At 42.8% G+C, this 21,258-nt stretch overlaps 1 protein-coding gene across 7 annotated transcripts in view; it reads left to right on the top strand.

Moving 5' to 3' along the window:
- kcnt1b (potassium sodium-activated channel subfamily T member 1b) overlaps positions 1–21,258 on the top strand; it is a 357,067-nt gene that overhangs the window by 108,962 nt on the left and 226,847 nt on the right. For 2 of the 7 annotated variants that reach the window (XM_068012236.1, XM_068012235.1), the window contains exon 1: positions 18,626–18,696. The exons of 2 other annotated variants lie outside the window; for them this stretch is intronic. In XM_068012236.1, the coding sequence (XP_067868337.1) occupies positions 18,631–18,696 (66 nt within the window). In that variant the 5' untranslated portion in view covers positions 18,626–18,630. 3 more of the 7 variants (XM_068012238.1, XM_068012231.1, XM_068012232.1) reach the window with 2 other exon arrangements.

Here is a 21,258-nt window from a genome sequence, read left to right as displayed (position 1 = left end):
CCGCACTTTAGGAAATACATGAGGGCATTGGAGAGAGTACGGAAAAGATTCACGAGAATGGTTCCAGGGATGAGGAATTTCAGTCCTTGGAGAAGAGAAGGCTGAGAGGAGATTTGATCGAGGTATTCAAAATCATGAGGGGTCTGGACAGAGTAGCTAGAGAGAAACTGTTCCCACTCGTGAAAGGATCGAGAACAAAAGGTCTCAGATTTAAAATATTTGGTAAGAGAAGCAAAAGTGACATGAGAAAAACGTTTTCACACAGCGAGTGGGTAAGGTCTGAAATAAGCTGCATGAGAACTCCTGTGAGTTTGTGCTTGGAAATTATGTTTATAGAGATTTTTCTACATAGTGATGCTCTCTTGTTCCCCTGAGCTGCTGCTATAATAACTTTGCATTGTATACTGCTGATTTAATGAATGTTGCAAAGTATTTTTATTCTGGAATGGGTGCAGAGAGCTCATTAAAACATTGGCAAAGCTGGACATGAATAGATAAAAAGACAGGTTGTGATGTTGCTTTTGTGCAGCTGTAGTGAATCTTTTTATTAAGCCATGAATAAGAATCTCTAATCTGCTGCAAGCATTTAACCCCTTACTCGCTACAGGATCGACATGACAACAAAAGTTCAGCTATGGAGCTACATTATTTAGAGAAAACTCGTTCGCTAAAGGTCAAGTTTAGGACAAGTTCAGGTAGCAATTTACAGAACAATGCGGGCTCTGTACTTCCTGTGTCGAATCTGGATTGGGGAGTGCATTTCCTTTTGCAGTCTTCAGCTTCTGTCTTCTGTCTCTGGGTTCTTCTCCTCCATTCCGAACCTGGTTGGAAGGTCCCTTCTTATGCTGGCTTTTTTCCAGTGGACTCCCCTGAGGTTGCCAACTAGAACTGTCCCTGTCCATTCCACCATGCATGGGACATAGGAAATAGGAGCAGGGGTAGACCACTCGACCCCTCAAGCCTGCTCCGTCATTTAACTAGATCATGGCTGATCTTCTCCCTCAATACCATTTTTCTCTCACTATCCCCATATCCCTTGATATCTCTAACATCTAGAAATCTGCAATCATGCAGTTCTTATCTAATCATATCCAAGTTCACGTGAACACTCGCCTGTGCATAAGCACACATCTTCTTTGGCCTCCTTATCTCGAGAGACAATGGGTAAGCAACTGGAGGTGGTCAGTGGTGTGTGGAGCAGCGCCTGGAGTGGCTATAAAGGCCAATTCTAGAGTGACAGGCTCTTCCACAGGTGCTGCAGAAAAATTTGTTTGTCGGGGCTGTTACACAGTTGGCTCTCCCCTTGCACTTCTGTCTTTTTTCCTGTCAACTGCTAAGTCTCTTCGACTCGCCACACTTTAGCCCCGCCTTTATGGCTGCCCGCCAGCTCTGGCGAACGCTGGCAACTGACTCCCACGACTTGTGATCAATGTCACAGGACTTCATGTCACATTTGCAGACGTCTTTAAAGCGGAGACATGGACGGCCGGTGGGTCTGATACCAGTGGCGAGCTCGCTGTACAATGTGTCTTTGGGGATCCTGCCATCTTCCATGCGGCTCACATGGCCAAGCCATCTCAAGCGCCGCTGACTCAGTAGTGTGTATAAGCTGGGTGATGTTGGCCGCCTCGAGGACTTGTGTGTTGGAGATACGGTCCTGCCACCTGATGCCAAGGATTCTCCGGAGGCAGCAAAGATGGAATGAATTGAGACGTCGCTCTTGGCTGACATACGTTGTCCAGGCCTCGCTGCCATAGAGCAAGGTACTGAGGACACAGGCCTGATACACTCGGACTTTTGTGTTCCGTGTCAGTGCGCCATTTTCCCACACTCTCTTGGCCAGTCTGGACATAGCAGTGGAAGCCTTTCCCATGCGCTTGTTGATTTCTGCATCGAGAGACAGGTTACTGGTGATAGTTGAGCCTAGGTAGGTGAACTCTTGAACCACTTCCAGAGCGTGGTCGCCAATATTGATGGATGGAGCATTTCTGATGTCCTGTCCCATGATGTTCGTTTTCTTGAGGCTGATGGTTAGGCCAAATTCATTGCAGGCAGCCACAATACTGTCGATGAGACTCTGCAGACAATCTTCAGTGTGAGATGTTAAAGCAGCATCGTCAGCAAAGAGGAGTTCCCTGATGAGGACTTTCTGTACTTTGGACTTCGCTCTTAGACGGGCAAGGTTGAATAACCTGCCCCCTGATCTTGAGTGGAGGAAAATTCCTTCTTCTGAAGACTTGAACGCACACACATACACTCTTTAATAGTTCACAACTTCTGCAGTTTCAATTCTTTCACCTTATTCGTCATCCCGTTCTTGCAGTCATGTTATATCTGTGGTTTACTTGTCTTCCTGCTCAATTGTGCCTTTCTGTACATACACTTTTCATACTAGGGCACATCTTGCATGGGCATCCCATGTGGTTTCACAGTCTGCCATATCAGTCACTCAGCGATGATTATCAGCTCAAGTTAACAGTTCATCATAACCAATGGCAGCTGTTAACGCAGTGCAAAAGTTTAAATCAATCATGAATCACCAGTACTTCCCTCAAAATCACTAAAGTATCTGTACAATGGGTTTTTAATAGTTTTTGTCTAGACATGTGACTTACATTCTAAAAAGGTCCCTCAATCAGCTGCATTTCTAAAATCATGTAGGTTATCATACTAATGCAGTCAATAAGACAAATACTGGTTGAATCTGTAAAAAGATCATTTGTAAACAAATCAATCCATGATAATCTTATACTGCCCATTGGCATCATTTATATTATATGTTCAACCACTTCTCATGAGTCAACAGGTCATGCTGGTAGGATATCTATCTCTGTCGCTGTTCTGTTTAGCCGCACCCTGTTGTCTTGCCACATTATACCAATACATTAAAAATACTTCATTGCGTGGCAGGCTTGTCAACTAGGAAATTCATCATTGACCTGTCTTAATGCAGAGTCATAGAGTCACAATGGTATAGAAAGAGGCCATTTGGCCCATTGAGTCCATGTTGGCTCCCTTTAGAGCAATCCAATCAGTCCCATTCCCCTGCTCTATCACTGCAGCCCTGCAAGTTTATTTTCCACAAGTGCCCATGCAATTTCTTTTTGAAGTCATTGATCGTCTCCACTTCCACCACCTTCAAAGGCAGTGAGTTCCACTTACTGCTTAAAAAAGTTCTTCCTCACATCCCCCCTGCACCTCTTGCCCCAAATCTTAAATCTGCGTCCTCTCGTCCTTGTATGATCAGCAAATGGGAACAGCTTTTCTTTGTCTACCCTATTTAAGTCTGTCATAATCTTGTCCACTTCTATCAAATCTACGCTCAATCTCCTTTGCTCCAAGGAGAAAAACCCTAGCTTCTCCAACCTAACCTCATAGCGAAAATCCCTCAGCTCTGGAACCATTCTGGTAAATCTCCTCTGCACCCTCCCAAGGACACATTAGCTCTAATCCCTGCCCTTTCCCATAGTCCTACAAATATTTCTCCTTCAAGTATTTATACAATTCCCCTTTGAAAATTATTATTGAATCTGTTTCCACCGCCCTTTCAAACGGTGTATTCCAGATCATCAGAACTTACTGCGTACAAATTTTTCTCCTCATCTTGCTTCTGGTTCTGGAGAGCCAGGCTTTCAAAACATTGCCATTTCTCAAAGGATTAAAGTCTGGTAGTTTTGGGAATTAAGTCAGCCCATTTCAGGCGACTATTTCTCATTGTAACTTGGGCTAATGAGATTACTTCCCTTTAATTTCTGGTGTTCTGGGTCCCTGCAAAGCCTGCTAATCACATTTCACTTGGTTGTAATTGCAGTCTACTCTGAAGTATCCTCCTATCTGTCGTATTAATGTTGATCATATGGGCTTTCAGGACAGTTGCAAATATTAGCGTCTATTACTTCTGTAATGTAAGCATCTTTCTAATGTTCCAATCCACGTTGCCAGGGAATGAATTGGATAAGATGTAATGAAAGGAGTGACCAGAGACTTTTAGTATGAACTGTGGTTATTCTAGTCCAGGTATTTATGCTGATATCAAATATGACAATATGCACATTCGTTCATTTTCTTTTAGTTATCAGGATGTGGGTAAGAGAGGTTGCATTTATTGCTTATTCCTTGAGTGATTGTGTTGAAAGATGAGGTTCTGTTTCAACTGGGCACTTTACAACCTTCCAGACTCCACATTGAGTTCAACAATTTCAAATCATAACTCTGCCCCATTTTATTTTGAGGGCAGCTTTTATTGGGGATTCTGCTTTCCCATTTACACTTCCTCTAGACATATCTTTTGTTCCTTTACTTGTCCCATTACCATCCCCTTTTGCCTTTATTATCATCCCTTTTGTCATTTAATCTCTCCTGTCTTCCACCCTATCACAGACTTTCCCATTTGTTCTTTCCTCTCCTCCCCTCCGCCACCCGCGCCCCCTCCCTCCTTCCCTCCCGGCTTAAAAACTTTTACACCGCTCAGCACTCCTAGTTCTGACAAAGGGTCACTGACCTGAAATGTTAACTCTGTTTCTCTCTCCACTGATGCTGCCAGATCTGCTGAGTATTTCCCACATTTTCTGTTTTTATTTCAGATTGTCAGAATTCGCAGTATTTTGCTCTTGTCTAATCCATAGGAGTGATTCCTCGATCGGGTGCTCCCAGCTTTGAACAATGTTCCCAAAAGCACTGGTCAAGAAATCAATTTCCCATCCAATTAAATTAGTGGATGGTAACTCAACATCAGCATAAACATCATCATCTACACCAATTTTTATTTAAATTGTGCCTTTGGTAAAAATGCAGTAGGAGAGTTGTCAATCAAAATTTGGCATCAAGCCACATAAAGAAATACTAGGATAGGTGACCAAAAGCTTGGTAAAAGAGTTAGGTTTCAAGGAGTGTCTTAAGGAGGAGACAGCGAGACGGAGAGGTTTAGGGAGGGAATTCCAGAGCTTAGGGCCCAGGCAGCTGAAGGCATGGTGAGAAATCACAGTGACCTCCAATCTTCACTGGGAGTACCCAATTGGGGATTCAAATACCCTGCAAATTCAAACCCCTCAGTTCCAGGGAAAAAAACCCCAGCCTATCGATTCTTTCCCCAAAGCTGCAACTTTCAAGCCCTGGCAACATTCTTGTAAATTTCCTCTGTACTCTCTCCAGAACAATTATGTCATTCCTGTAATGTGGTCACCAGAACTGTACACAATACTCCAGCTGTGGCCTAACCACTGCTGGAGGCCAAGAATACCGGACACCAGACCCACAGACCAGCAACACTGCGGGGTGGAGGTGGGGGGGAAGGGGAAGATGTCCCCATGCATGGAGATGACATCATCACATCCACAAGCCCGCAACTGAAAAAGTGTACCAGAAACACCTGTGTTTGTGAGTATAGTGGATTAATTTCACGTGAGAAACGTTGATGAGACCAGCAAACTGAATCGCAGTGTATTCCTGGCTAGCCTTTGTCTTTTAGACTCCTCTATTTTGCAAAATTACTTTAGGTGCCTGCCTCTTTAAATGATTCTTCCATCCTAACCCTAGTATACCAGACATAAAGGCATCCGGCGGTACTGGACAGTAGACAAACCGACTAAAAACCAGACAGTCCAGTATCCCGGACAAATGACCATCCTAGAAGCTCGGGGTGCAGCATTAGAGCTGGCACAGACTAGTTTGGCGAATGGCCTGTTTCTGTGCTGTAAATTCTACGTAATCCATGTTTTAGACAGTGAATAGTAAAAAAAAAATCCAATGATATTCTATGCCAATGCAATTGCTGAGTGATAAAGAAAATCATGCCCCAAATTTTGGTTCAACTTTTTGACAACTTTGGATTCTAGTTGCCATAGACTGCAAGGCAATTCCAGAGCATTTGACCAACAAGACTACATTCCCTCCACTCTGTGGACTGGTAGATCCGTCCTCTCCTCCAAAAAAAAAAGTCCATCAGGTAGATTGAAAAATTGCTGTGCATTTATTAGCTGCAGATGGGCGAACCTTGTCCAACATTACGGGTTGCTGTCTGTTCAATAGAATGATGGGAATTTCATACATAGAGGCATATTTAGTTATTTCTTAAACATTCGGATAGGTTTGAACAAGATGCGTGCAAACTGAGCCAAGATTCAGATAATTACCAAATCCAAATCTGAATTGATCCGAACTGGATCACCTCACATTCCAAACTGAGATCTGAGCTTAAGCTGTTGGATTCTGCTTACAGTTAAGAAAATATTGTGACAAAACTGTTCCCTATATAATTGGGTGATCTAGTGCTTAAAAATGCAAGTTCTTTTGCGATCCAGTGAAGAGGGGTGCGAGGAGTGTCATGTGGATCATAAATGCTGGCATAGTTGGGCTGAATGGCCTGTTTCGTGGCTGAAGGGAGCTACATGAGCCTTAGCGTGAGTGAAGGCAAAGAGCAACAAGATTGATCACAAAGATAAAGGGCATTAAGGTAAAATTGGAAAAGTTCAAGCTCTCCAAACTAGAAAGGTTGAGATGTGAGGTATTTGTTTTTTGTTCATTCATGCGATGTGGCCGTCGCTGGCCAGGCCAGCATTTATTGCCCATACCTAATTACCCTTGAGAAGGTGGTGGTGAGCTGCCTTCTTGAACTGCTGTAGTCCATGTGGGGTAAGTACACCCACAGAGCTTTTAGGAAGGTTGTTCCAGGATTTTGACCCAGCAACAGTGAAGGAACGGTGATATAGTTCCAAGTCAGGATGGTGTGTGACTTGGAGGTGAACTTGCAGGTGGTGGTGTTCCCATGCATTTGCTGCCCTTGTCCTTCTAGTTGGTAGAGATCACAGGGTTGGAAGGTGCTGTCTAAGGAGCCTTGGTGCTTTGCTGCAGTGCACCTTGTAGATGGTACACACTGCCGCCACTGTGCGTTGGTGGTGGAGGGAGTGAATGTTTGCGGATGGGGTGCCAATCAAGCGGGCTGCTTTGTTCTGGGTGGTGTCGAGCTTCTTGAGTGTTGTTGGAGCTGCACCCATCCAGGCAAGTGGAGAGTATTCCATCACACTCCTGACTTGTGCCTTGAGGATGGTGGACAGCTTTGGGGAGTCCGGAGGTGAGTTACTCACCACAGGATTCCTAGCCTCTGACCTGCCTTTGTAGGCACAGTATTTATATGGCTACTCCAGCCCCTAGGATGTTGATAGTGGGGGATTCAGCGATAGTAATGCTATTGAATGTCATGGGGAGATGGTTAGATTCTCTCTTGTTGGAGATGGCCATTACCTGGCACTTGTGTGGCACGAATGTTACTTGCCACTTATCAGCCCAAGCCTGGATATTGTCCAGGTCTTGTTGCATTTCTGCACGGACTGCTTCAGTATCTGAGGAGTTGTGAATGGTGCTAAACATTGTGCAATCATCAGCGAACATCCCCACTTCTGACCTTATGATTGAAGGAAGGTCATTGATGAAGCAGCTGAAGATGGTTGGGCCTAGGACACTACCCTGAGGAACTCCTGCAGTGATGTCCTGGAGCTCAGATGATTGACCTCCAACAACCACAACCATCTTCCTTTGCGCTAGGTATGACTCCAACCAGCGGAGAGTTTCCCCCCTGATTCCCATTGACTTCAGTTTTGCTGGGGCTCCTTGAAACCATACCCGTTCAAATGCTGCCTTGATGTCAAGGGCAGTCACTCTCACCTCACCTCTTGAGTTCAGCTCTCTTGTCTATGTTTAGACCAAGGCTGTAATGAGGTCAGGAACTGAATGGCCCTGGCAGAACCCAAACTGAGCGTCACTGAGAAGGTTATTGCTAAGCAAGTGCCGCTTGATAGCACTGTTGATGACACCTTCCATCACTTTGCTGATGATTGAGAGCAGGCTGATGGGGCGGTAATTGGCCGGGTTGGGCTTGTCCTGCTTTTTGTGTACAGGACATACCTGGGCAATTTTCCACATTGCAGGGTAGATGCCAGTGTTGTAGCTGTACTGGAACAGCTTGGCTAATATGAAATATTAGATGGTATGCATGAGGTAAATCCAGAATATTACTTCACATTAAACCAGGAGGGCCAGAGGACTTAAATTTTGAATAGTGAAAACTTCTTTTTGCAATAAATGGTAAATGTTTAGAATTATCTGCTGTTTGGGCAGTAAAGGCAAACAGGACATTTACGATGTAGCTGATGATGTTGCGGGAGAGTTTGAGAACTGGAAGGCAGAGCTGTAATGGATGGGATTGCTTTTTTTCATCCTTGACTTTTCTTCTGTTTCTATATCACTGGTTAGTCATGGGTCCCAGTAGGATACAATTAGTTATATAATAAAAGCAAAATATTGTAGATGCTGGAAATCTGAAATAATAACAAGAAATGCTGGAAATACTCAGCAGGTCTGGCAGTATCTGTGGAGAGAGCAGAGTTAACATTTCAGGTCAGTGACCCTTCATCAGGATGCAATTGCTTGGCTGCTGTTACACAAATACGTATCACAAACATGATTCAAGGCAACTGCAAAAAGTTCGGAGGTTCAGTTACTGCCTCCTCCCAACCTGCATCATCTAACCCCCGTCAATATACCCTTTTATTCCTTTTTATCCCATATACTTATCTAGCTTCACCTTAAATGCATCCATGTTAATTGCCCAACCATTCCATGTGCTAGGGAGTTCCACATTCTCACCACTCTATAATAGGATACAACTTCCATAGCTAAAATGATCTTGTTCTTTCTGGTCGTGAGTGGCACCCCATCTGGATTTTCCTCCCACCTGATAACTTGAGGGAAGTTATAACACTGCAGGATGACATGTATTATAACATAGGCAAGTTTGAAGGGCTCCAACAAAGCATGATTAATTTGCAGTACTGTTGTCAGCCCAGTTGCTATTGTTGGTTTTGACATAGTCATCGAATCATAGAGTCATTACCCCACACTTGGCCCATTGAGTCCATGGCAGCCCTCTGTGGAGCAATCCAATCAGACCCATTCCCCTGATCTATCCCCATAGCCCTGCAGGTTTATTTCCCTCAAGTGCCCATCCAATTTCCTTTTGAAATCATTGATTGTCACCACCTTTGTGGGCTGCGAGTTCCATCTCATCTTTTTCCTGACTAGTTTATAGCAACTCTTAATGTTCCTGAGGTGCTGCCATGAGGATAGTACTCTTTACTCTTTCCTATGTCTCCTGGCAGTAGCATTCTGTTTTATGCACCAATGTATGATAGTGCGGTTGTGTACATAGAGAATGCATGCACTGCATCATCTCTTTTGAGTTGTGATGAAGACATTAAAACAGAAAGTGAACGTGTTGTGCCTGGTGTATGTGCAACATGTAGGCAATGTTATAATTCAATTTGCATATTCTTTAAAAACAGCCAGTCAGTTGAAGAATGAAATAAAGACTTGCATTTATATAGCACCTTTCACAACCTCAGAATGTGCCAAAGCACTTTACAGCCAATTCATTATTTTGAAGTATAGTCACTATTTTACTGTAGGAAACGCAGCAGCCAATTTGCACACAGCAAGATCTCACAAACAGTAATGTAATAATGACCAGATAATCTGTTTCAGTGACATTAGTTAAGGGATAAACATTGGCCAAGATATCCTTGCTCTTGGAATAGTGCCATGGGATCTTTTACGACATCTGAGGGGGCAGTCGGAGCCTCGGTTTAACGTCTTATCTGAAATACAGCGCCTCTGACAGTGCAGCACACCCTCAGTACTGCACTGGAGTGGCTACCTGGATTTTATGCTCAGGTCTCAAGGTGACGATGCTACCAATTGAGCCACAGTTGAATCTGGATAATCTATACTGCGATTAGTTGATCAAGTGTAGAGTTCACAATCTGGTAGCAAATCCCTTCTCCAATGACCTGTCTGTAAACATGGATGGGCCTGCAACAGGGATGCGGAAGCACTCCTGATGCTTTGTGATAAACGCCATGCACAGTACCAATCCTCCAGTTATTGCAAATAGCTGAGCACTGTTGCATCATCAGGCCATCTGCCACTTTGAGCAACATTTTCTTCCTGTGAAGAGAATCCAACCTTTCATAATTCTCTCAAATGTTCAATGAACATCCTTGCGCTGCATGATAATAGCCAGCTTGACATTTTCTAAGTCGATCAGATTAAAGAAATTAATTCCTTTTGCAATTTAATTGTTTTTTCCCCTCCAAATTTCCCTTGTTACCTCGCCTCTCCGAAGGCAGCGACTTATGCTGTGGTGCAGTTACATTGACATTCTTCCTTGTGGTTTCATTCTTTTGGGACGAGGAAGGAGAGCGGAGGGGCAAGAATCTGGGAATAAGTGTCAGCAGCCTATTCATCTCCTTATCAGGCACTTGTGCTTTTTCACTTTAAAGTCAATGGCACAACTATTTAGAGAGCTAGTATGTTCACCCAGTTTCTTCTCTTGTCTGCCTGAGGGGGAAAAGAACCTGCTTGGTTCCCAACTGCACTGTTCAGTTCTACTTAAACTACATTTTTCAAGTACAAAGCCTGCAAATCATCTGGCACAGGTGCTGGTCAGAGCTTGAACCCATGTGTATAAGGTTTTTTAATCCATTCATATTAAATCAGAGTAGCATAACCCCAACCGTTCCTCAATGGCCAATCCCTAACTCAGAAACTACCCACTCGGTCAATAATAATGCATGCATAATTGTGAAACAGAGCTGTGAAACAAAACCCGCCAAAAACAAAGCAAAGCGGATATTGATCGAGAAATAAAGTTCCTCCCGTGATATTCCGAGCGAAATGTCAAAGGTTGTGGTAATCTGCTGCACAATTTTGCCCTGCAGGAAGAACTGTCCCATAACCAGGCAGACGAGATGTCAGTGGATCTGGAAGATTCCGACATGGAAACCTCTAGGCCTATAGGTGGTAGCCCCCTCCCGAGGAGGGCAGGGCATCCAAGAAAGAGCGAGTGGCCCCGGTATTCCGATGAAGACGGCCACCAGTTGTCTGGTTTCCCCGCCCCTTCTGGTTCCTCCTACTCGGTCTCTACCTCAGTGCTCTCTGCAGTCCCTTTCTCTGCTACCTGTGGAGCTGTGAGTGAGTTAATTTGCCACATCGGATAATAATGCAATATTGCATTGTGTGAAAACAGAGGACATGTGCTATGAGATACTTAAGTGTAAGAGGTTTGTTATCAAGTATTGGAATTTTCTTTTCAGCGCTAAAATTGTCAAATTCATTGCTGCGTAAAAGCTGTTTCCCACTGCAACTGACTTTTACAACTTGCTTGCCTTTGGGTTCTGCCATGAACAAACAAACACCAACTAGCTAACCTTCCCTTCCACTCTTTTTTTAAAAAGACAACTTTTATACTTTTTGTTGAGAATTTTGAATTGAGATTCTAAGAATACTTACCTTGTCTGCCCTGATCAGGTCATTTGTTTCTGCAATCATCCCCTGTCCCTAGGACCTTGGACTTACTGATAAGGGTCACTGCAACCTCCCTCCAGGCCACCACACTAATTTTGCGGGAAGCCCTATCCCTCAGTCCGCAGCAAACCATCTCGTCTTCTCTCCACTTCATCCAGGAGACTCTGCTTATCCTCCTCTCCGACCCTAAGGGCTCGATTCTTCGATTCCTCTTGAATTATTATTATCTCTGGGGAAGTGTATATGCAAAACACTTAATTACTTTTTACTCCATTATATTAAAAAAAAAAGCTTTTAAAATGACATTTTAAAATGTAACTTTTCAAGTTGATTTAAGGGGGGAATTTTATGCTCTCCCCCACGGCAGGTTTGGAGGCGGGGAGAGCATAAAATCGGGTGGGATGGTGGCATGGGGGGGTTACCGCCACCATCCTGCCTCCACTAAAATTTAGACTTGGGCTGGAAGGCTTATGAACGGCCTTCCCACCCTGCCGCCAATTGAGGTCCTCAACTGGGCAATTAACCCCCAATTAAGGGCCTCTTCCCACCATAACTGCAATTAGTCATGCCGCGGGTGGCCCTGTCACCACACGGGAAGCACGGCACGAGAAACCATGTAGGCTGCTTCCCCGCTGTGGGGCGGGGGGGGTGGGGTGCCCTTGTTAAAAGGCACAGTGCCTGAATGAGGGACCCGGCATCGGGCAGGGGGGTGCCCGCTGAGAGCCACACCCCTGCCCTTGCTGCTGTGCCCACTCATCACCCACCACCCCCAACTCATGAACCCCACCCTGACCTACCTGAGGCCTGGTTCTAGAGGTGCTCCTCAGCCTCCAGCAGGTGCACCTCTGCAAGGGTGTGACTTCCGGTGATAGGGTCCTTGATCCTGCGGAAGGCCTGCCACTGTCCACTTGATTGGTACTAAATTCAGCGGGCCTTCCAGAGAAGAGGCGACACAAGGATGTCGAGACCCTTACATCTGGGATAAAATTTCCAAGGTCTTTTCAGAAACTGCAGTTCACCCATCTCTCAGCGCCGCACCTCAACCTGTGTTATGGAGTCTGTTTTCAACTTCTAATAGTGCCATGTGGTTGGTCAGGGAGATGAGCCATTGGGCATGACATTTACAAGGCCCCAGATGCAACACTGGCATTGCTACACCATTACCAGATTGAGGTTCCCACAATTTACGTCGCAAATATCTGAATGTCCTGAACTTGCCTTTTATCAAGTTATACCATTATCCCCATGTCCTCTGACTGTGGTTTTAACTTTTATTGTGTTCTGAATTTATCTATTCTGTTACATCTTAATACTCTATAAGATACCCTTTTTCAAAGCTGAAGTGAGTTTTTCCAGCCTATCCTGAATTCTCTACTTTTGGAGTAATGTGATGAGACACATGCATTTCTTCAAATGTACACATCGTTCCTTGAACAGAACTGAAGCCAGTACTGAAGGTGTCACCTCACTAGACAATTATACAGTTACCACCAGGGCTTTTCATCAAATTTGTTGTTGCACTTTGACAAACATCGGTTAAATATGCTTGCATTTTATCCTCGCTTTGAAGTCAACATTGATCTGTGTGGGATTTTTATTTGTCAATGTGTTTGCCAATCAGAATTTATGAACAAGCAGAAGTTGCATCAAATGCATTTCTATTGCAAACCCATGTACAACCCACCCCCACAAGGCACTGCACCCCAAATATTACAACTCCTGAAGAAACAATCTGGAGAAGTACTTGTACAAATCCCCCAACTATTCATCCCAAGTCTCCACTATTCATTCATGGCCTGATGCCCTCCATAGACCCTAAATTCCAGTAGCATCAGCATGACGGCTGGGACATTTATTAATTTTCATTTGTATCTATCCATTATAATCTGTATGAAATGGATAATATAGAATTTGCAGCACTGAAATAGACCATTCCCCCAACTGGTCTATGCCTATGTTCATGCTCCACATGAGCCTCCTCCCACCCAAATGCATCTAACCTATCAACATATCCTATTTCCTTCTCTCTCATGTACGAACCCAATTTCCCCTTAAGTGCATCTATATAATCTGCCTCAACTACTCCATGTAGTAGCAAGTTCCACATTCTCACCATTGTCTCGGTAAGAAGTCTCTCCTGAATTCCTTATTGTAGTTATCAGTGACTATCTTATATGATGACCACTAGTTTTGGACTCAGCCTCAAGCGGAAATATCTCTGTCTATCTTATCAAGCAACTTCATGATTTTAAAGACCTCTATCAGATCACCCTTCGGCCTTCTCTTCTCTACATTAAGTAATGTAGGATGAAACCTGCTAATCACAAGCTTGTTAAATATTATAAGTATCCCACCCACACCAAAACAAGGCCACCCACTAACTTGATTCAGAATCGCTCCAGATTGCAAGGGAAGATGAACACAGGCCCTCTGCGCCATCTGCCAACTGATGCATATTCAGTGTTACAGATTCTGATGGTTACTGGCTGGGGTTGTCTACCAGCTTGCGATTGTGCATCCATTAAACTGCCTGGGTAGCAATGGTGAGCTCGTAAGTGCAAATGTGGAAGTCCGCAGCCACTATGCGATAGAATCATATTTTCTCCATGAATAGCAACCCATCCTTCTATACTTGTTCAAGGGACAGAAACGTATCATTAGAGATGCATCTAGCGTTAAATTCCCCAATTGTGACAAATTTAGTTGCTTTTCTTACATGCCAATAATTAGAACTGACCACCCTTTGCCTGAATTAAAGCTTTTAAAACTATATTTTCTTCGAATCAAAAAGTCTCTCAACAGATGCTGCCTGACCTGCCAAGTATGTCCAGCATTTTCTATTTTTTATTTCAGATCTCCAGCATCTGCAGTAATTTGCTTCTGTTCGCTTGTAATCAATTGCCCACTCCCCCCACAACCACCGCATAACCCTGTCTCCCCACCTGACCCCCAATTTTTTCTCCGCCTGTCCTGAATGTACTACTGGTAACATTCTTGCTTCTGAGGCTTGAGCATAAAGTCTCGGCTGAGACTTCAATTCAGTGCTGAGGGAGTGCTGCACTGTTGGAGGTGCCATCTTTTGGATGAGAATTTAAGATGAGTTCCCGTTTGCTCTCTCAAGTGGGTGTAAATGATCCCACAGCACTGTTCTGAAGAAGAGCAGGGAAGCTTTTCCTGGCGCCCTGACCAATGTTTATCTCTCAACTGACATTGCTAAAAGAGATTATCTGGTTCTTATTATTTTATTGTTAGTGGGAGCTTGCTGTGGGCAAGTTGGTTGTCATTGTTCCTACATTACAACAGGGACTACACTTCAAAAGTATGTAATTGACTGGAAAGCATTTTGGAATGTCCTGACGTTGTGAAAGGTGCTATATAAATGCAAGTTTCTCTTTTTCTTTTTAATTCATGCAGATGTGTGGTTCCCCAAAAGGCAGTTCTTGAGAATACAAGTGCTCATTCTTCACATATGAACATAATGAGTATCAGCAGCTTGTTAAACCAGAGTGGAGGGGATAGGGTGATCATCCCAATCAACTCTGATTCGTTCCTTGACCAACCTCAAACCACATGCATTTCCCAGCATGGATTGCTGGATTGTATTCGGGAACAGGGACCCTGGATGATTTCCATCCCCTGCCTCCTCTTTTCCGTTAGAGGAAAAGCAGGACTTTCTGCCAGTGTCCTGGCTAACATTCATCCTTCAGCCAACATCATCAAAAATAGTTCAACTGCTCACATCTCCTAACTGGTTTTGTGACTTTGCACAAATGACATCGGTGATTGCACTGTTGGCCGTGAAGGGCTTTGAGAATCCTGATGTGAAAGGCACTATATAAATGCAAGTTCATTCATTTGCATTTCCTGATACCAGTCCTATGAAAACTGATCAGAATAAATAGTATGTTGTGTAAAGATGGACATTTTAATGTTCCTGTTCTAATGAAATCCGTAGTTACCACGAGACAACCAGAAATGATTTTTAACAGAACTGTGAGCACAAATTAGATCACTACCTTAAACTCATTCCCTCGTGCCTGACTTATTCAGAAGAGCACTAATGGATTGCATAAAAGCCTCATTACATTCTATTTTACTAAGTCCAACCAATATGCAGTGTACTCTGTATTTTGCCTTGAACTGATACACAGAAGTGCCTCTTCATCATAGTTTCTTCACAATCAGCTCTTCCACTGTATAAACATACATGTCAGATGGAATCAGAGAATGATACAGCACAGAGGGAGACCATTTGGCCCATCGTGCCTGTACCAGCTCTTTGAAAGAGCTATCCAATTAGTTTCACTCCCTGCTCTTCCCCATAGCCCTGTATTTTTCCCCCCCCCCCTTCAGGTATTTATCCAATTTCCTGTCATAAGTTATTATTGAATCTGCTTTAACCACCTTCTCGGGCAGTGCATTCCAGATCATAATAACTCGGTGTAAAAAAAAAACAGGCCTGTTTTCTCATGTCACCTGTCACGCTAGGCCCCCACCTGCCAAGAATGAGGCACGTCAATTTTGTCACGAACATTGATTTTTAATTGTTGTTGGAGCGAGGAAATGACTTGTTAAAAAGATCAGCCGTGGCTGGAAAAAAACATTTGCATACTAACAGAAATCGAAGGTGAGGAAGCGCATTCCAGGGCCTGCTAAGGAGAATACAATCCACAAGGGCCAGGACTGGTTAGACCAGCTGGTCACATGACTACCTGGCTGTTCCAGGGTTTTCTTTTGAACTGGCCACAGAGAGTTGGAAGTCAGAGTGTCTGTTTGCTCCTGGATTGAGAAAATCTCTCTCCTGTCTGCTCCCATCTCTTTCTCACAAGCCTCTGAATCCACTGAAGACACATGAACACCAAGAGAGAAAAGTCTCCTACAGTGAACAAGGTTTAAGAAGAATACTGGGCCCCAACGAAAAACAAGATCTACCTGCAATCAAGGACTCTACAGTGAGCTCGAAGAACTGCAACAACAACTCTTCAGATATTGCCTCAAACCTTTCCACTTTATTTTTCTTCTCTTTTCTGCCTCTTGCATATGTGTATCGTGTATGTATGCTAGCGTGGGCACGTCGTGCATCCGTAGGCGTTAACTGAATTAGAGTTCAAGTTTAATAAATTTCAACTTTTCTTCTTTAAACCTAAGAAAGCCTGTTTCTGCTGGTTTCTTTGCCTTCTGATTGGAAAGTGGTGAACAAGGATTCACCAACGGGGAGCTAAAAACATTGTGTTTAAAATTAAAACCCTGTTACAGTAAGACCAGGTGAAGGCTGAAAGGGAACCCTAGACCTCTTTCTCACCTGGTCGTAACACACCATTGATTTGTTTGCCAGTTGCCTCTGGTTACTGACTGTTCTGCCACTGGAATCTGTTTTTCCTTATTTACTCTATCAAAACTGTTTCATATTAAACACCTCTAACAAATCTCCTCTTAACCTACCTTGCTGTAGGGAGAACAACTTTAGCTGCTCTACATAACTGAAGACCCTCATCCCTGATATCATCCTAGAAAATCTCTTCTGTACCCTCTCCTAGGCCTTGACATCCTAAATTATGGTGCCCAGAACTCAACAGAAAACTCTAATAGATGCTGTATATAAAAAAAATTCTCGGATCAAAAGACCTTTTTTTGACAAATGACTGAATATCTATGCTTGAAATTCACTAAGAAACCATTTGAAAGTGAACAGGAGCAGCTCATCGTTTTTTTTGTCCTGTGGATTTGTTTTGTTACCCCTCCCATCTCCTGATATCGAAGGCACTGCCCTGCTCTCTTGATTGTGATAATTATGAGGATTACCAGGTTCCAATGCAATCCTGGTCAGCCTTCCACTTTCTACCCTCTGTAAATTTGAGGTCAACCAAAACCCTGCTGCTCATGACCTACCTCCTGTTTACCCATCACCCCTGCACTCACTGACCCGCATTGGCTCCTGGTTAAGTAGCACCTTGATTTTAAAATTCTCATCCTTGTTTTCAAATCCTTCCATAGCCTCACCCCCTCCCTATTTCTTTCACACCTCCAACTCCATAACCCTCAGCTATCATTCTTCTCCAATTCTGTCATTTTAAGCATCCCCGATTTTAATCGCTCCATCATAGGCGGCCATGCCTTCAACTGCCTGGGCCCCAAGCTCTGCAGTTTCCTCTCTAGACCTCTCTGCCTCTCTATCTCACTCTCCTCCTTTAAGACACCCCTTGAAACCTACCTCTTTGACCAAACTGTTGATCATCTGACCTAATAACTCCTTAGGTGGCTTGGTGTCAAATTTTGTTTGTTAACGCTTCTGTGAAGTGCCTTGTGATGTATGACTATGCTAAAGGTGCTATATAAATGAAAGTTGTTGTTGTTGAACACCTTGGGCCATTTGAATCATCTGTTTTGCAGCAAAACTAATTAAGAGAACACAAAGCTCAAATTAGAACTTGCTTTTAACTCGATTTTAATCTTAGGTACTAGGTTGGACGAAGAATAAATGACAAATTCCATTGCTGTCAGTAGGGTTTCAATAAAGGATATATGATAAGTATTTGCTTTTTTGATAATATATCCCATTGAACTATTTATTGCTGCTGGATTTTTTTTAATTGATTGATTGGATTTTGTCTTTCCCAACTTGGGTGGTGTCTGGAGAGGAATCTTTGAGTAGTGTTGTCAGCTGTGGTTCAGTTAGTAACACACTCACCTCTGAGTTAGAAAGTTGTTGGGAGTTCAAGTCCCACTCCAGCAAGCTGAGTTGTAAACTAGGCTGACACTGCAGTGCAGTCCAGAAGGAGTCCTGTCAGATGTGCTGTCTTTCAGCTTGTATGTTAAACCAAGGCCCAGTCTGCTCTCTAGTATGGTAGGTAAAGATTGCATGGCACTTTTTCAAAGAAGAGCAAATGAGTTTTCCTAGCCAATATTTACCCCTTAACATCACTAAAGTTGACTATCTTTTCGTTATAACTTGACTGTTTGTGGTTTCTGTGCACAATTTCTTACTGTGTTTTCTACATTACAGCAGGTACCTATTTGGCTGTGGTGCTTTGGGATGATCTGAAGCTTGTGATCTGCACTATAGAAATGTAAGCCTTGCTTTCAGTGTAGCACAAGAGCTGAATACTGGTGGTAAACCACTGATGGTGGTAATACTTGCAACATTTTACAGTGATGAAGTAGAAATAAGTAACAGGAAATACATTGCCACAGACTATAAATACATTTCCTTCTGTAGCTTTCCCTTTAACCTTAGTGACAAGTCTAAATTCTCCACCTATACTGACGAACCAATGCATGGTTAGCAAGAGAAACAGAATCTGCAATGAAAGCAGCTGTACATCATTTTATGCAGCATTTCAGGTATTGTTAGTACGTCTTCTCATAACTGAACTATTCCACCCCTGCTGCTAAATGCACTTGTCAAAATAAATACAGAATTACCAAGATTTTGTATTTTATTTTTATGGTTTGCATTGTGAAAACCAAAAAAAATCTGGTAGTTAGGACCAGTCCACTTTCAAGCACAGGGAGTGATGTATGAATTTAAGACCAGGTGGTAGCTGCCTGCAGTGTTGTATGCAGTGCAGAAAATTAATTTGAGAGAAGTCTATGCAGCCTGAATGATGGCAGGAACAAAGCTGAAGCCATCCTCTTCAGAGCCGGAGGCTGTGATGAAAGCAACCACTCAGAACGCCAAGGATGCAAATGTAAACAGTTCCCCTAAACCAGCTCGGAGGATGGGATCTTTAGGGAGTGACTACGGACCAAGGTACTGCAGGTTTTGTAAAGGAACTAATAGAAAAATCTATGAAAGGCACAGATAGAGCAGCCAGTATACAATCTAATTATAATCTGTTTAGATGATGACCATGGTAATGTGATGCTTTCACGATGTTTCAAAAGGCAAGCTGCTGTATTTGCATACTCAGGTATGAGGCAGGGAGAGCAGGGCTTCATTTCTATGGTTGATGTGCCTCATTCACTGAATAAAATATCTTTAACCCATTTGATGGTAAGCAATGATTGATTTATATTTTAACAGGCTTTGTTTTGTACACTGATAATATGGTTTAATCTATTTTCTTATTGAGTAGCAAGTTAAAATAGATGGTCGCTGATGCTTAGAGTGGTGTATTAGCTATTGGTAGAATTGTAAAATAGGAAACGGCTTGTTTTGCTGGTTAATCTATTTTGCACATATCACTGCTGCTCACTATCCAGTTGTTAATTCATTATTGCTGTAAGAGTTTTGCATAACGTGAGTAAACGTCAGTCTGTTTTGATCAATTTTCATATTGTTTTTGTTAGTTTAGGGGGTTATTGCAAAAATTGTATAGTTGGGGAATGGAAAAGAGACTCCTGAACTCTTGCTGTTTCCCCATGATCATTTCTGGTTTACATCATGTTTGTCCAATACTGTAGTCCTTTCAGTAAATGTGTAGCAGGTACACATTGCAACATTCTTGACCTACACAAGTTGTTAGCTCTTTCTGGTTCTCATCTGGAAAAATAAATGTTTGTAAATTTTAAAGTTCTATTTTTTCACCCTTTAACTTTTTTTCTCTAACATGTTTTCACTTTCCTTGAATGGTGACCACAAGAGCAAGGCAGACCTTGTAACCAAAAGCCAGGTAGCCCACACATTGTACGTGGATTGACTTGCTCTGTGATGTTGGCAATATTTTTTTCTTTATTTGTGCATGGGATGTGGGCGTCGATGGCTAGGCCTTTGGTTACCTCCCTCCAGCTTAGTGCTCTACCTCCCAGAAAGGCGAAGCTGAGATCAGGAACTCCATGTAGGCAAACTGTATCCTGTAGGAACTCCTTCATCATAACTTAGCTCTCTCTAGGAAACTGAGAACAACAGATCCCTGGGAAATCACAAGTTTAAACCTGTGGAAAAGTAGCTAACTCGTCCTGCACAGCTGAGACCAATGAATTGGAGAATTGGAAAGTGAGGAATCATCAGTGTGAACCAGTATCGTGTTTGGGAAGAGCCTCACTTAAGCTCACAGACAAACCGTTTGAGGTTGTTTGTGTTGTTGCTTCTGATCTATGAATTACAGGTGTATTACATGCAGTATTAAGTGACCTTACTTCAATACAATTGCATTTATTTTTTTCACTGTTGCTATACAAGATTAATAAATAATGTAACATATGTGTGTAGAGATTATATAATGAAGATGCAAAGGCTGCAGTATATATCCTAATAAAGTGAACTGACCGAAGCTTCACAATGGAGAAGTCAAGACTTTGTTTCAGTTGCTGTCATGAGTACAATTTGAATCCCATCCAATACATAATCTTAATGTATTTATTTTAGGGAGAAACATAGTGAAGGGCCAAGGACATAGTGCAAGATACTGCCAAGGCTGGACAGAGGAAAAGAGGAAACCAGATAAAACTAACAGTGGTTAGGTGATGCAAAATAGATTTTAAAAGTAGAAGGCAGGAAAAAACCGAGGGACTAAAGAGTTCCAATGTCTGAGATCCTGGTAAAGAATAATGTCTGTTTATACCATATTTTATAAATTAAACTGGTGAAGAATTAGCTGATCATGTAAGTAGGAATGAAAGTTTAGTCTAATGAGTCACTGTTTTTGTGGGTTAGTCCAAGTGAAGTTGGAGCCTGATTAATCTATTGTGCGATGTTGATTTAATGCTTTGAATATTCATTTTAAAAGGAAAGAAATAATTGAAGAGATTAGAATGCACCTATACTTGGACAACCCTGCATTTTGAGATATTTGCTCTTTTACCTATTAGGTAAAATGCTTTCCTGTTAAGACTGCGGTAAGGATATACTGCAAAAGGAGCTGAAGGCCAGTTGAATTGTCAACCCAGTTACGATTTCAGTTGTACACTCGTTGACATTCATTAGCAAGCCATCCAGTCGTAAAATGATCACTTTAAAAAATC

Source organism: Heterodontus francisci, chromosome 32, assembly GCF_036365525.1.
Source record: "Heterodontus francisci isolate sHetFra1 chromosome 32, sHetFra1.hap1, whole genome shotgun sequence".
Classification (NCBI taxonomy): Eukaryota; Metazoa; Chordata; class Chondrichthyes; order Heterodontiformes; family Heterodontidae; genus Heterodontus; species Heterodontus francisci.
The sequence above is the reverse complement of the archived record's forward strand: the minus strand, read 5'-3'. Positions and strand labels throughout refer to the sequence as shown.